Consider the following 13,640-nt stretch of genomic DNA (forward strand, 5'->3'; position numbering starts at 1 on the left):
GCAGAGTGAGGAAAAGGACAGCTATGCAGTTCCCGGTGTACCTGACCTGCAGAACATCTTTGGAGTCCAAGGAATTGTATTTCTGATCTCTTCTGCTGTCCCAGTCCTGGGAAGCTATATGTCCCAACTCCACACCAGCTTGCTTACTTGGTTTATTTCCTGTTAACAGTAGCTCTTCTTTCAGCGATCCCCAGCGAGCTGTGCTTTAAGACCAAAGTTGCATGCCTTCATCAATGGATGGTCAACTCTGCTTTTTGCAGGAGGACCACTATTGGTTTCTCCTTCTTCCAAGCATGTTTGTTCTCCTAGTCTTGTTAGTGTTTTTTCCTGCCTGTCTGCCACTGCAGAAGGTAACTGCTGAAACCAAGGCAGAGATGGACAAGGGCAGCGTGTTTCCCCTTAACCAGACTGCAGAATGTCAGAAACATCTTTGAGGATTCAGAGAACACTTTCTTGTAATACCTGTTTGTCGGTAGCCCTTGCTGTACTCGCTGAAAGTGAACTTTTCTTAGCTAGAACTGTATTTAACTTTTTTGCCTTCTGTGTAGACAGTCTGATTGCCTTCCTAAACCCTAACGTTTTAAACTCTTATGGCTACAACGATTGTTAATTTTGTCTGAATGCTTCTAGCTGATGAACTTAATTCTCCAAAATCTAGACTAAACTAGCTCTCCTCTCCCAAAACATCAACCTAAAATTGATTGAAACAATCGCGGATGCTGCAAAACTGCATGCTTGCCTTTGTGATTACTTCCCAGGAGGTCTGGTGAATTAACTTGATCCCAGCTTGATGCTTCGGTGTTGCTTGTATGATTTTCACTGATCTAAACCATTTTCCTACCACGTCACTTGTCAATTCACTCCACTGGTTAGACCTATGATCCCTTGTATGTAGCAGATGGTCTGTCTGGGTGTTTTTTGAGACCACCATTGGCCTTGACTCCTGGACCTTTCCCAGCATTTTGTTTTAGTCCCCGTGCAGTACTAGCCAGCCTGGCCCAACGTAGCTGCCGCAGTGGCTTGGGGTTAAAAGAATATTTAGGAGATGCATTTTATTACCAGGGTAGCAGCATTTACACTTGACTTCTTAGCAGAAAAGTTAAGCCTGCTGGTTTTCTGTTTGAAGCTGCCTGAATGGAAAATCACTGACTGTTTTGTTGCTACCATCCTTGCTCTCCTTCACCAACTGCTCTGTCTAAAAAATGTTCTGGTCATTGAATGCAGTCAAGCAGCCATTGCTGTAACTCATGCATGATGCCAGTAACTTATGCCAGTGAAATCAATGATGAGAATTTCAAGGAAGCTTTAAATAAAATATAACAAATTTAAATGCCAAAGTGCTGTCTCTGTGAATTTGCTATTGACAGATTATAAATGGTTTGCATAATGTTGAAAAGCCTAGTGCCTTCAGTTAGCAGTATCAAAGGCTTGTTTAAAGCAGTTCCTGGAGGATTGCCGCCCTCCCCCCCCCAGCTTTCTGTTTCACGATGGATAAAAACAAAACTCCTTAGAATAAAGAAAGGAAAGCCAGGTTTTCAACTACCCTCTGACTGGCCTCCAGATCTGGCAGCTGCTTTTGGATGTCTAATTGCTTGTCCTGCAAAAGTTGACATGCACCTACTTTGAGAAGGTTCTTTGAGTACCCACTTTGTATGTGCATTCTGTCTGATTTACAGAAATGAAATGATAGTGCTGGAAGAAACTCAGAGTAGAGCTTACAATTCTGTTTTTTCTTCTTTTTTTTTCCCCATTTATTTATTTATTTATTTAAAGTTTCCTGGTTTTCTGAATTCATAGATGGGTATTCGATGCAGAGAAACAATGCAAAATAATGGGTAAGACACTGGACTGGGAGAACAGAGCCCTTCCATTGAGTCCTGATTTTTGGCTACACAAATCGCTTTCTCTCTTTCTTCCTTCCTCTTTCGTTGCTTTGTTTCTGGACTCTAAGGCTTGTGGGCAAGTGTAGTCCATCAATGTGTCTATACAGATTTTAGCACAATAAGGCCTTGATTTCAACGGAGGCCTCTAGGAATTACACCTAGTAAGTATACTGGCAAATCTCTTTTCTTCCTTTTCAAGTTTCTTACTAGCCCTTCTCCATTTGAAATTCATGGCAAGCTTCCTTGTTTACAGCAACCTAATGGGACCATAATTGGGTCCCCAAGATAACATTACAGATATAAGGCAGTTTTTCCTTAGACAAAGTTCTATGGAGAATGTATTTTCTTATAAACATGCTTTTTATAGAAGGGTTTGTTGTTTTGTGTTTATTGGTGTTCCATCTGCTCTAGAGAATACATTTGAGAAAAACTAGCTCCAGCATGGCATATAATGTTTCATTAGCAGGCATAACCTTGTTTATTTGCTTTTTAAAATTGTATTTAGAAAAGGAAATCAGTTTGCACCATTGACATGCTGCCAGGTTCCTGTTTATAAATGTCACAATAGGCAACTTGGAAGAAACGAAATAGTCAGTTTATGGCTTTTGAGTAAAGTATGACAGAACTGGGTAGAGCCAGGCAGCCAGTTGTGCTCCCCCTGTTCTGCAGCCTCCCAATTAGCAGGACATAGTGTGGTGTTAGCAGTGCAAAACACCCGGAGTGACCCGAACTGGGCTATGCACACTTAGTGTTACTGACGTTTATTTGAACAGAAGCAGCTCTTTGTGCTATGTTGCTTAAATGGCTATCTTGGGCAAGTGATTGTGTATGAAACAAGCAACCCTGAGGAAAATGGGAGATATCTGTAGGAAATTTCAAGACATAAGCATGCAATCTGATGTAATCTTTTCCCATAGAGAAGCTATTTCCTTTCAAACTCTGGTGAGACCAGTCTTCCAAAATTTCCTTCTTTAAAATATGTTCATTGCATTTCCTTTATGTCACTTTTTTCCTTTCCCCTAGTAAATGGTTTATCGTGGGTACATCTGGTACACACCAAATATTACTTACTATGTATGTAAAAAAGGCTTCATATGTCAAAAGCATAGTCTGGACAGACATGCTGAAAAGGGCATGAGGAGGGTAGTGGGGGAAGAGGGGAGGGAATCGTGGAAGACAAGGGTCATCTTTCAGTATTCATTTCTACTGGTAATTAGAGGGCACCACTGAATGTCTGTAATTAGATCATGTCACAAAAATTAAGATAAAAGACCAAAAATTCTAAATCTCCTGCATTTTGTTCGTAATACCAGAGGAGTTGGAGCATTTGCTTAAAGCAGCAGCCAAAGTGGAGGGCAGGCAGGGAGGCTTAACGTGCCCCTGGAAGAAGTTCACGTGCATTTTCCCCAGAAGGTGCGAGGAAGAGACCAGAGGAGGTGACTCCGCGCTCCGGGCACCCAACGGGCAGAGGCCAAGCTGAAAGGCACATCAAAGGTTGGCCCGCAGCACGAGCTGTGTTGCGGAGATTTTGTGTAGGGCCGTCACCCTTCAGGCAGCAGCCTTAAGAGGATTAGTAGCGCTTAAATGGGCCCTTCGGACTTCGAGTTATGGTGGTGACTGCTGCAGCCTTGAGATGGCTTATACCTGGCTTAGCACTTCATGTGCCTGTCCTGTGTCTTGTGCCATGCTTTTTAGCAGCTCCACATAGTTTGCTGGAGATCAGCAGACTTGAGGTTTCATTTGCATTACTCGGTGTATCTCAGAAAGTCTTTCTGATAACATAGTAACAGCTATTGAAAGAAAACAAGATAAAAAGAAAAAAAAAAAGATTATTTTTTGTTTGTGCCTCTTTAGTAGCAGCCTGCATGTCATTGGTTTAAGAATAATTCATCCTAACTTAAAACAAAAAGGAAGTGTCCCTGCACGTTCCAGCATAGATATTTAGGATAAAAGTTTGCAAAGCTCCTGCCAGCGCCAGTACACGAATCTGATCTATTAATTAACAGTAATTGTCCAGTAAGGCTCCAAAAGACTAAAGACATTTTAAAAAAAGGACTTGGGCTAGTTAAGTCCATAGATACCTTTAGAAATGTTATCTTTATCGTCAAGAAATTCTAGTCACGGTGCTCTGAAACAGTATTTGGGCGGCGGTTAAACTCTGGTCTGTGAACTGCTGGTGGTCGCAAAGCTGTGGTAAGTCATCTGCAGCTGGTCTGTGGAACCATCTTGCCTTAATTACACAATTTATGATAAGAGCACAGAGTGCTCTGTGAGATATTCAGAGGGTTGACAGAGGTCTGTGATCCAAAAAATTGGAAACCAGTGGCCGAGACTGATAAGTACAGATTCAAAGCTTTATGATTTCAGTGAGAGCAATGTTTCCCTTCTTCCCCCATCTGCCTATCATTACTTGTCATTTTTGAGTAAGGAGTTTAATTTTTCTTTACGTTTTTACCCCTAAGGAGATCAGGTTGATAACGTTTGACTGAGTGGCGGTGCCTGGGGTTCAAGAAGTCAGATATACTCGTATTGCTCCTGGCCTTTGAGTCTCCGGCATCGTGTGGATAGCTAGCTGTGTCCAGTTCAGGGGTAGCGCTTGGACAGGACCTGGAGGCAGGGAAGAGTCCTTCTGCATTCTGGGATATATCAGGCCTGCTTTTTTTTTTTTAATGTGCCATTTTTATCAGGTAGCTGTTAAGTGAGCATTTGTCTGTCTTTGAAATGTTTTGAGGAGTAGAACCTTTGGCATCAGTTCTTTATTTTTATGTGTCAGCCTCGTTCAGTGACTTCATACCTCTCGCTAAGTAAGGGAGTTAAATGGATTTTAGCAGTCTGCAATAAGATCTTCCTAGTGCTTTGTCCCTGTGCTTAATGTTACTACACAGCGTTTTCCAGCAGTTCTTCTCTGTGTCCTTTTTTCTGCTTTAGTGCTTTTTCTCATTCGAGCTATACAGATGTTACAGTTTAAAAAAAGAAAAAGTATTGCATTTCAGTCTCCACCAAGTTTACGCTCTCCCATCTCTTGCATAATGGAACTTTTTCCTTTTTAATTTTTTTAAAATGTAAATCTTTGTAATAGACTTTCTTTTTCTTGTAATTCTTCAACTGCATTGGTAATATGATTCATTTTTTATCTCCGTTTTCTTCCCTAGTTCCTCTGCTGTGTTTGCTGGCGTTGGGTAGACAGCGAGCTTAGTTCTGTGCTTATGGCAGTTTAGATGTTGCACGCTAGTAACAGATGAAACAGTTGTGATGGGCTGGTGTGAGGGTGTTTTCCTCACACACTGGTCTGAATAATGAGAAAATAAATGGGTTGGTGCTGTTTCTGGGGAGATTTGATAACTTTGGTTTTGAGGTGATCTTTCTGTCAGGAGAGAATTCATAGAGGCTCAGTAATTTTGATGGAGATTGTGTATGATTAAAATAATTTTGAAGTGTGCCATTATTTGCCACGTTTAGTCTATAATTTTTTTTACAACAATGTCTTCCAAGTCTCTAAGTTGGTTTTTTTTGAGGAGGTTGTGTGGGCAGCGTGTGCAATGGAGGAATGTGTCACCGGTGGCTTCCGCTCCGTAATCAGGCAAGATGCTACTGTACACTCCTTAAAAGTGCACGGGTAGCTGCCATTTAAATGTGTATCTTGGTTGCCCTGTGTGTCTGTAGAGCCTTCTAGAAGACTTTATGTTAGAAATACATGTTTTCTTTCCCCATAAATTGTAAGGTGCCTGAAAGTGAGACAGCTTAGAATATTTCTCCTTGTTAAAATTAATTCAATTTCTCCTTGTTAAAATTAATTGAGAGGCCAGGCTATATAAATTCTAAAATATTGCTGTGTATTTGTTTTTTTTGTTTTTTTTTTTTTTTAAGTTGATGCTTTTTCTCTTGAGTTATTTGAAAAATATTTAAAGTTGCTGCTTGGGAAAATACAGTTAAAATATTTTTTGCAGAAAACAGGAAAAAATACAAAAAGGTGCTTTTGGTCTTTGTTTAGATGAATTGGATTTTTCTCTCATTTTTTCGTGGCAAATACCTTCTGACTTTAGAATTTATATAATAGTCTGTAAAATGTATTTATGTACAGTTGGTTATAGGTGACAGCTCTATTGATCTAAAGCTCACTCAGAACAATCCTGAATGAATCTTCAGTTTGTATAAAACTGGTATTTGCAATTTTCATTAAACAGTTAAAAAAAAATAGTAGGAAAAGATAAGCTGGCTTCGGTTCAGGAACTAGCTCTGACAGTTTAAAACCACAAACAAATGTGGTCTGAAACTGAGAATATTACAAAGGATAGTAAGGGATGGATCCATCTTCTTCATCCTTTGCCTTCAGTAGATGGGGTTGTGTGATACAGGTGGTGACATGGAATGGGTGTTTCTCTGGAAGAACCGGGGTTTAGTGGAAATGGTGACTGCCTGGAGTCATGGGGTGTATTTCGCCTGTGGCTGCGGAGCCGTCATTTCTCTGCTGTGCTTGCCAACAGGGTGTGTGTTCTTGTGGAGTGGTGTGTAATCCTCTCCACCAGAACATGGAAGCATGACTTCAAGAAGTTTTTAGCCTGTAGAAAAAAGAAGCATGTTGCCTATCCAAAGTTAAATGGTTGCATGTGGGAGAAAAATGCTCAAGTGTTTTCTTGAAAGTCTGAAGCTAAAATGGGGAATACAGTGTAACTGGGGAGAAGTCAAGCTGGTGATGATCTATTCCCTTTCCTCTTGCAGCTGGAAAGGTTGAGAATGAGCACGCTGATTTAAAAGCGGTTTGTGGATATGGCTTGTTGTTTTTTCTTTTATTTATTTGAATGTTAAATACTGCTGTAGAGAGTACAGTATGAGCACGTAGGCGAGGGGAGCATTTCTATAAAAGTTTTTCAGTGTTATAATCCTTGTTTCTGCTTCGGTGGGAATGACTGGGAACTTTGGTGAGGATGAAACTTAGTCCTAGAGGAAATAAATTTCTCTTAATTTATTGGATCTTAATTAAGATCCATTAAATGAATCTTAAGGGCAGAGGATGTCTTTCGTGTCTTTACAATTCCTGGCATGCAGGTAGCCTGTTCCCTGTATGAACATTTAGGTTCACTTTAATAAAATGAATAATAATAATAAGCTCATATGGCCTCTTCTAATGCTGAAGGACAGTTGTGAAGATCTCTGAGAAAACTCTAAGTGTGTGTCATACTCTCTCAGCGTATGAACAGGTCTTGGGAGTGTTAAAAGCAGAGGGAGAACTCTGTCCACGTTGTGACTCCTGTCGACTCATTCTCTGAGTTGGTGTGCTGGGAGCTCCCAGCACATAGCAGCAATTAATCTTAACCATTGGCTTAAGAGCTGGAGAAGAATGAGAAGGGGAGTCAAAATGAGATGTTCTTCATGGGTGGTGGGAGAGCATGCGGAACTCCTTAAAAGGAGAGCTGGAAGCAGCCTAGCCAAATAACAATTCAATTATAAAGTGGAGGTCTCAGTTTCGGCCAACGTTGCTGAGTTTGTCCTGTTTCTGTAAGGGCCCAAAGTTGAGTCTGCAAGGAGCTCGTTAATATCCCGTGCAGATCCACTCAGAATCAGGTGCAGAGCTCAACACAGCAAGGCCATTTTGGGAAGACCGTCTGCATCACACGTGCAACGAGCCTGGTCTTGATGTGCTGGTGATATAGCGTCATTCTGCATGTCATGATGCATATGACTTGATCAGATAGGCTTAGTGTCAGATCTATTGTGCATTACCTTCCTGCCGCCTTTCAAAGCATAGGCATTGTCATTTAAGTATGAACTTGCTTGAACTTCTCTGTAAATTCACAAGCATCTCACTGTAATGTAAATTATTCTGTTATTGCCAAATCCTTTTCTTATGAATGTGAGAGTCATGCTGAGTTTGACATTTTGTTGGGAAACCTTAGGCTTTCTCTTGGCAGCGTAGTATAAAGGTATAGTTCCTGCCCAACAACAGCGCTTGCATTACTGAGAAGAATGGATGCATTGACAGGTTTTCATTCTGTTTTTGCTTTCCATGCATCACATATTCAGCCTACTTTCTGAAAAGATTATTGGAAATAGTCAAAATTCTGAAACAGCATTACAAGTTTATGCATGTAAGCTAGCAATTACAATCTCTTGTGTGCAAGCAAAATCTTTCGTACCCATTATAACTCATACCATTTGTACCTTAGAGAGCTCTTGAATTATGGGAGAAAAAAGGAAAGGGAAGGAGAAGAAAATGGCAATACTGGATCTAGGAGGGCAGGAATCTGATATTAAATCTTTAGGTTCTGCCCTGCCATGTTACAACAAAATCCAGTCAAAATCTGGGCAAGTGCACTTGTCTAAAGCTCATGACGGATTTGCATCCTGTCCCTTCCCAAGCCTCGTGGACTCATGGCACCATCCATGTTTCCTTTAAAGATCCTTCCATGTAGCAGATCAGTGTTCCGTAGCTCTTGGAAATCTGTGGTCTGGAGTCTGTAATCTAGAGAAAGGGTTTCTGAATCCTGGACGGTTTCATGCCAATGCTCTGGCTTCATGCAGACAGCCCTCTTTGGAAGCAAGGCATGCGTGTGCAGGCAGAAGACCTGTGCTGGCAATGGCAGGGGGCAGTTGTGCAGCACTGCGGAGCAAACTCATTGTGGGTGATGCTTTTCTTTGTTGCTCCCCTATGGACTCAGAGGTACAAGTATACCTCTCTTGCAACTTAATATTTGCTCTAGTGAACATACTACTGAAAGCAAACAGGAAAAACAGAAATATTTGGAAGGATTCAGAAACTGTGGAGGCAGTGTAAAGGAGAAATTAAATGAGGGTGAACTTTGAAACAAGTCAATATCACATATTGATAGGTTTTAATTGAAACACATGCATTTAATATGAAGGGGAAGCTTTAGGAAGTGATAGTGCTAGAAGATTTACTTGCAGATGGATAGATTATTAGACCTGGTTTTGCAAAATTTTGTAATGATCAAAAAAGTCGGTGTGGTTTTGAATCCTGAACTAGATTTGGAGAGATATATATGTATATCTATATATAGATATATACTTTTTTTTTTTTTTAACAAAACAGTTTTTCATCAGAAAACACTCATCCATTGAAGAAGCGACATTTTTGTAGGAATGTGGTAGGTGAGGGAGAACTTCTTTTGGAAAAGATTCCATATATCTAAGGTTATTCTCTCTTTTTGCCCAATGGTCATGACATACTACTGGGCTATGAAAAATTACCATTAAAGCCCTTGGTCTGGCTTCCTCTTGCAATCCATGCTCCTAAGTGAATACTGGCTGTTCTGCTGCTGGACCTGATTCATACCGTGTAAATTATTTACCGGAACAGGAACTCAGAGACGGGTCTTCTTCATACTGGGTGAGTGGTCTTACCGTGTGTCTGTAGGCAGCACCTTTATATGATTATGAAGACTGGAACAACTTCTGTAAAAGAAACAGAGAGATCCCAATGTCCGCAGCAGCCTGGGAAATCACCTGAAATATATAAGAATTGGGAGATAGGGGGATGACAGCTAAAGCTTTTAGCGTGGGTCCTCTAGTTATTGGCTCCTTTTCCATGAGGAATGTCTTCTAAAGGGTTTATTCTTGTTTTGATTCAGAATGCAATCTTTCTTTTAGGTCTGGGATTCAATATGTTGTCTGCCTCTCCTGTCCTCCACATTTGAGCAGAGTTCTGAGTTTCCTTTCTCACCAGCTTTATCTATCATTATCTTGTGTTTTTTATGTGTTTCCTAGCCAAATTGGCTCATAAATTGGAATTGTGAATGAAATTTAACTTCAGTTTTCAATCCCGAGTATTTCAGTGATCAGAAAGAGGCTTTGCGTTGAGTCTTGGTGGCAGAGTGTGCGTGTAAAGGTGGTTTTTTTCCCCCTTTTCCTCAGCCTAGCGTGAGGTGACAATGGAAAGTTTCTTTTCGTCTTACTGCTAACAATCCGCATGTTGATGCCTGATAGGAAAAATAATGCTCTCAAGGTTACCATGTTTTTCATATGTATGCACTGTGGGTTATCTCTGGCTTGAGAGTCTTGTTTGTTTTTAAACGCGGGCCAAGTCAAACCCTGCGGTTTAGCAGCAGTGTGTATTGTGTGTGTAGGGATAATAGGAGAGAAGTTTTATTCCAGGGCTCCTTCCTCAGTAGTATCCCGGTCTCTCATGGCTTGTTCGCTCTCGCTTGTTCTTGGATACGAGTTATCTGTGAACTTTTTTTTTTTTTTTTTTTAGAGAACTTTTTAAGGCCTCCAACTTACCTGAAGCAGAGGTTATATATGTGCAAATACAGTGCTATTATTCTAGGCCTCTGGGATATTATTGCTCTACAAAATATATGGAGGCTAATAGAAATGGCTGTTTCGTGACGTACCATGTACTGTTTGTTACTTTGGGACTATAAAACTTGATTTGCTTGTCAGTCTAAGCAGACCTAGTACACAGTAAACAACCCATGTAGTAAATCAAGGTGCCATGCACTCACCACAGAAGTCATTTTCAAACAAAATATATATCACGTTCAGTTAGGAGAATATGTGCTAAATATCCCCATTATAAATCACAAGTCAGAATCACAGAAGAGTGATTAGTCAACTTGCGGGTATTTTTCCATTTATATTGCCCTGTAAAAGTAAATAGTTATTTTTCATTTCTTTATCGTTGTTGGTTACAACAAGATCTATTGACTTGGGATTTACCAGGAGCCAGTACCTTTTAATATTGTTGATACTTTCAGATTTCTAATTGTATTCCTATAGAACACAAAAACAAGATAAGACATTTATTTCTTTTTCATTTTCTTCCACCATCCCCCATTTCCCTTCTTTTGCCAGAATATCTCCATGCATAACACAGTTGGAGGAGCAATGGCAGGACCTGGATCTCACCAGCTGACAAATACAAGGATGCCAAACCACGACACCAGCGTTGTGATTCAACAAGCCATGCCATCTCCACAGTCCAGTTCGGTCATTACGCAAGCACCTTCCACAAATCGACAGATTGGGTAAATCCATTTCCATTTTCTCATTTCTCCAGTTTTCTGGCTCCAGCAGCTGCATGCAGGACCAGATGTTGTCCTCGTGGTTCTTGAGGTTATGGAGCTCGCACTTGATCCTGCCAACGTGTGGCAAGGACCCCTGCAACATGCGTTGCAGACTTGGGGGGAATGGCCAGGATACTACATCTACTCCAGACCTGGCGCTTCAGTTCAAAAGGGGCAGATTGCTGTTCTTGCAGGAAAGCCCTGCTTTCTCCTTCCATTTTTTTGTTTTTATCCGCTTACATTCAAAGTTCATGTTCTTTCTATCACTGCTCTGGAAAGAAAGAGTATTTCTGAAGCTGATCCTTTCACTTCCTTAACAGGAATTCTGGGTGCTCACTGGGATTAGGCTATTGCCTAGGTACTCTGTTTAATTGCGGAATGCTAGAAGACAAAATAAAAAGACCATCAAGATAAATGGAGTTTGGCACAGCCACCTCTGTGAGCAGTTGCTCAATTTGTGATGATGGATTGATATTTATTCCCATAGATTGACAATATAGATGCTTATTGTATTGGCTTGAATGCCAATTGTGTGCTCGCGTTTGGAGAACTGCATGTACAAAACCAGACGTGTCTTGTACACTTGGTTACTTCCAGCAAACATGAGGTCCTTATAAGTCACAATAACTTGTTTTTAATTATACAGAAACTGCCCAGATGGTTTGAGGGTACATTTTTTTTTTCACACAAGCCTGAGAATTTGGGGGGTTTTATGCATGAAAACATGTGGATAAAAAGATAAATCAGTGGACTGAGAATGAAGTAGCAGTCTAGATTCATTATCTGTCATTTATAATTTGGTCACATCCATTATATGATAAGTGCAAAAGCAGTTTCTGTCCCCAGTCATTGTCTAAATAATTGATGAGCAACTTGCAGTCTCTTCAGAGTAAAACCAAAAAGTGAAATCCTGGCATTGAAAACTCAAAATCCAGTTATTCTTGAGTTTTCGTTCAATATTCCTGATGGGGCAGGATATAGACCAGAGGCTCTCTGTCTGCCAGTGCCGTGGTGGCAGGGATGGCCTGCGGCACTGACCGCTCCGTAAGGGTTATCCAGCCACGCACAGGACATGGATTCCATCCACTGCCCCAGTTTTGTGCTCCTGGCAAAGCTCCTCTACTTTCCTTTTTATTACTATTTCAGGATTTGGTTCTTAGTATAGAAATCTGGTAGTATGGGTAAGGTAAGGTAAACATATTTGATAGATGTGCCTTTGTATATGTTATGTATTGACAAAACACAGCGTTCACTGAGATTTCATGTGCAATACCGTCTGCCTGTGAATCCAAGCAAGTTGTTGTCATCAATGTCCCATTCTGTTCAAGGACAGGGGCCTGGGAGAGAGGGAGGGAGGAAGAAACAGTTTCTTTTTCAGTTTTAGAAAGAAAAGCAGCTAATGCCATTATTTGGGTTAAGGATGATTAAGCTCCTGTTCAAATTCTGACTTAATAGGTCTAGTGGTAATTATGATCCTAATTAAAAACAAAAAAACCCCCAAACAACTTTTAATACTCAGTGGTGAGGTGTTTTATATGGGACTGTACTTGGCTTCCAAACAATTGTTTCTATATAATGAGAAAAAAACTGCATGTGGTTTTGCAAGACCCTGTCAGTCAGGTTTTAGGTTTGCGTTGGTTCGGGGCCATGGTGATTAGAATCTCCAAAGTTGGAGGGGTTGAGGATAAAAAGGCCTATTTCCTAGTCAGTGGTGAGCATCTCCTTTGGGAAACTTTGTCATGACAGATCTTAATTCTCCCCTGTGATTGAATCACACAAATGTTTCCTAAGTCTGAGTCTAAAGCTACTCTATTGGGAGGCAATTGTCAGCATTTTAGTCTCTGTGTGAGTTGGTGTGTGAATGAGACTTATGGTGTGACCTCCAGCATACTCTGTTCCCCATTCTTCCCTCTTCCTAGGAGGTTTTGTTTTTTGTTCATGATGTGTCCTAGGAGATAATTGCTGCATTTTGGACTTCATCTACTTGCCAAAGTGTTGAGCATCCTTGTTGTTTGTCTTCTTTTCCTTCGGTCTTTTCCCTGTGGTGCCTGTTTTATTTATTCAAAGAACATATCTTGTCATTTCCATTTATCTTCATCTTATCCTTCTAAACATGCTAAGAATTATATCCAAGACTCATTCACGAGGAATACAGACTGGACAGTGGTTTCGATATTAGGCAACTGAAGAAAAATCCAGATGGATTTAGAAAATGAGTTCTGCACAGTTTGGTGGTTTTGGTTTGGCCTTACAAAGTTGAGATGGTTCAGTTTTTTAACAAGCCCATATTCTGAGGTGCTCAAATCAGTGGTTTTGGGTTGGGTTCTCCCCCCCTTTTTTTTTTTAAACATCTGAAGCTGCCCCAAAGCGTAGATGAGTCCTTACCATGGAGAATTGTGCCAGGGAATATGCCTTTTAATGAGCAATAAAAACAGCAGAGAGCAACTGGGTAAAACTCTGATTGAGTTAGTTCTGTAAGAGCAGAATCAAGCCCTAAAGGTTATATAGAACCATCTTGTAGCAATATTCAGATTTTTATCACAACCACAAATATTTTAGTGTCAGACTATGGCCAAGCCACCTGCAAATGTTTGTGATGGCCTTACTCCAATGAAAACAGGGAACAGCAATGAAAGTCTTCATTTAGACCCTGCTTGTAGGCTGTGCTCCAGTAACAGAGAATGGGACCCACCTGTGCCCGCACACAGCTTGTTTCATGGGGAGGAGTGGGCGAGTT

General features: G+C 40.7%; 1 protein-coding gene across 1 annotated transcript in view; it reads left to right on the plus strand.

The window, feature by feature from the left end:
- Positions 1–10,885, plus strand: part of LOC104075491 (cyclic AMP-responsive element-binding protein 5-like) — a 43,368-nt gene extending 32,483 nt beyond the window's left edge. The window contains exon 4 of the mRNA XM_009576021.1: positions 10,692–10,885. Coding sequence (XP_009574316.1) covers positions 10,692–10,868 — 177 coding nt within the window. The 3' untranslated portion in view covers positions 10,869–10,885. The remainder of the gene's footprint in view (positions 1–10,691) is intronic.
- The last annotated feature ends 2,755 nt before the right edge of the window (positions 10,886–13,640 follow it).

Source organism: Fulmarus glacialis, unplaced genomic scaffold (assembly GCF_000690835.1).
Source record: "Fulmarus glacialis isolate BGI_N327 unplaced genomic scaffold, ASM69083v1 scaffold5094, whole genome shotgun sequence".
NCBI lineage: Eukaryota > Metazoa > Chordata > Aves > Procellariiformes > Procellariidae > Fulmarus > Fulmarus glacialis.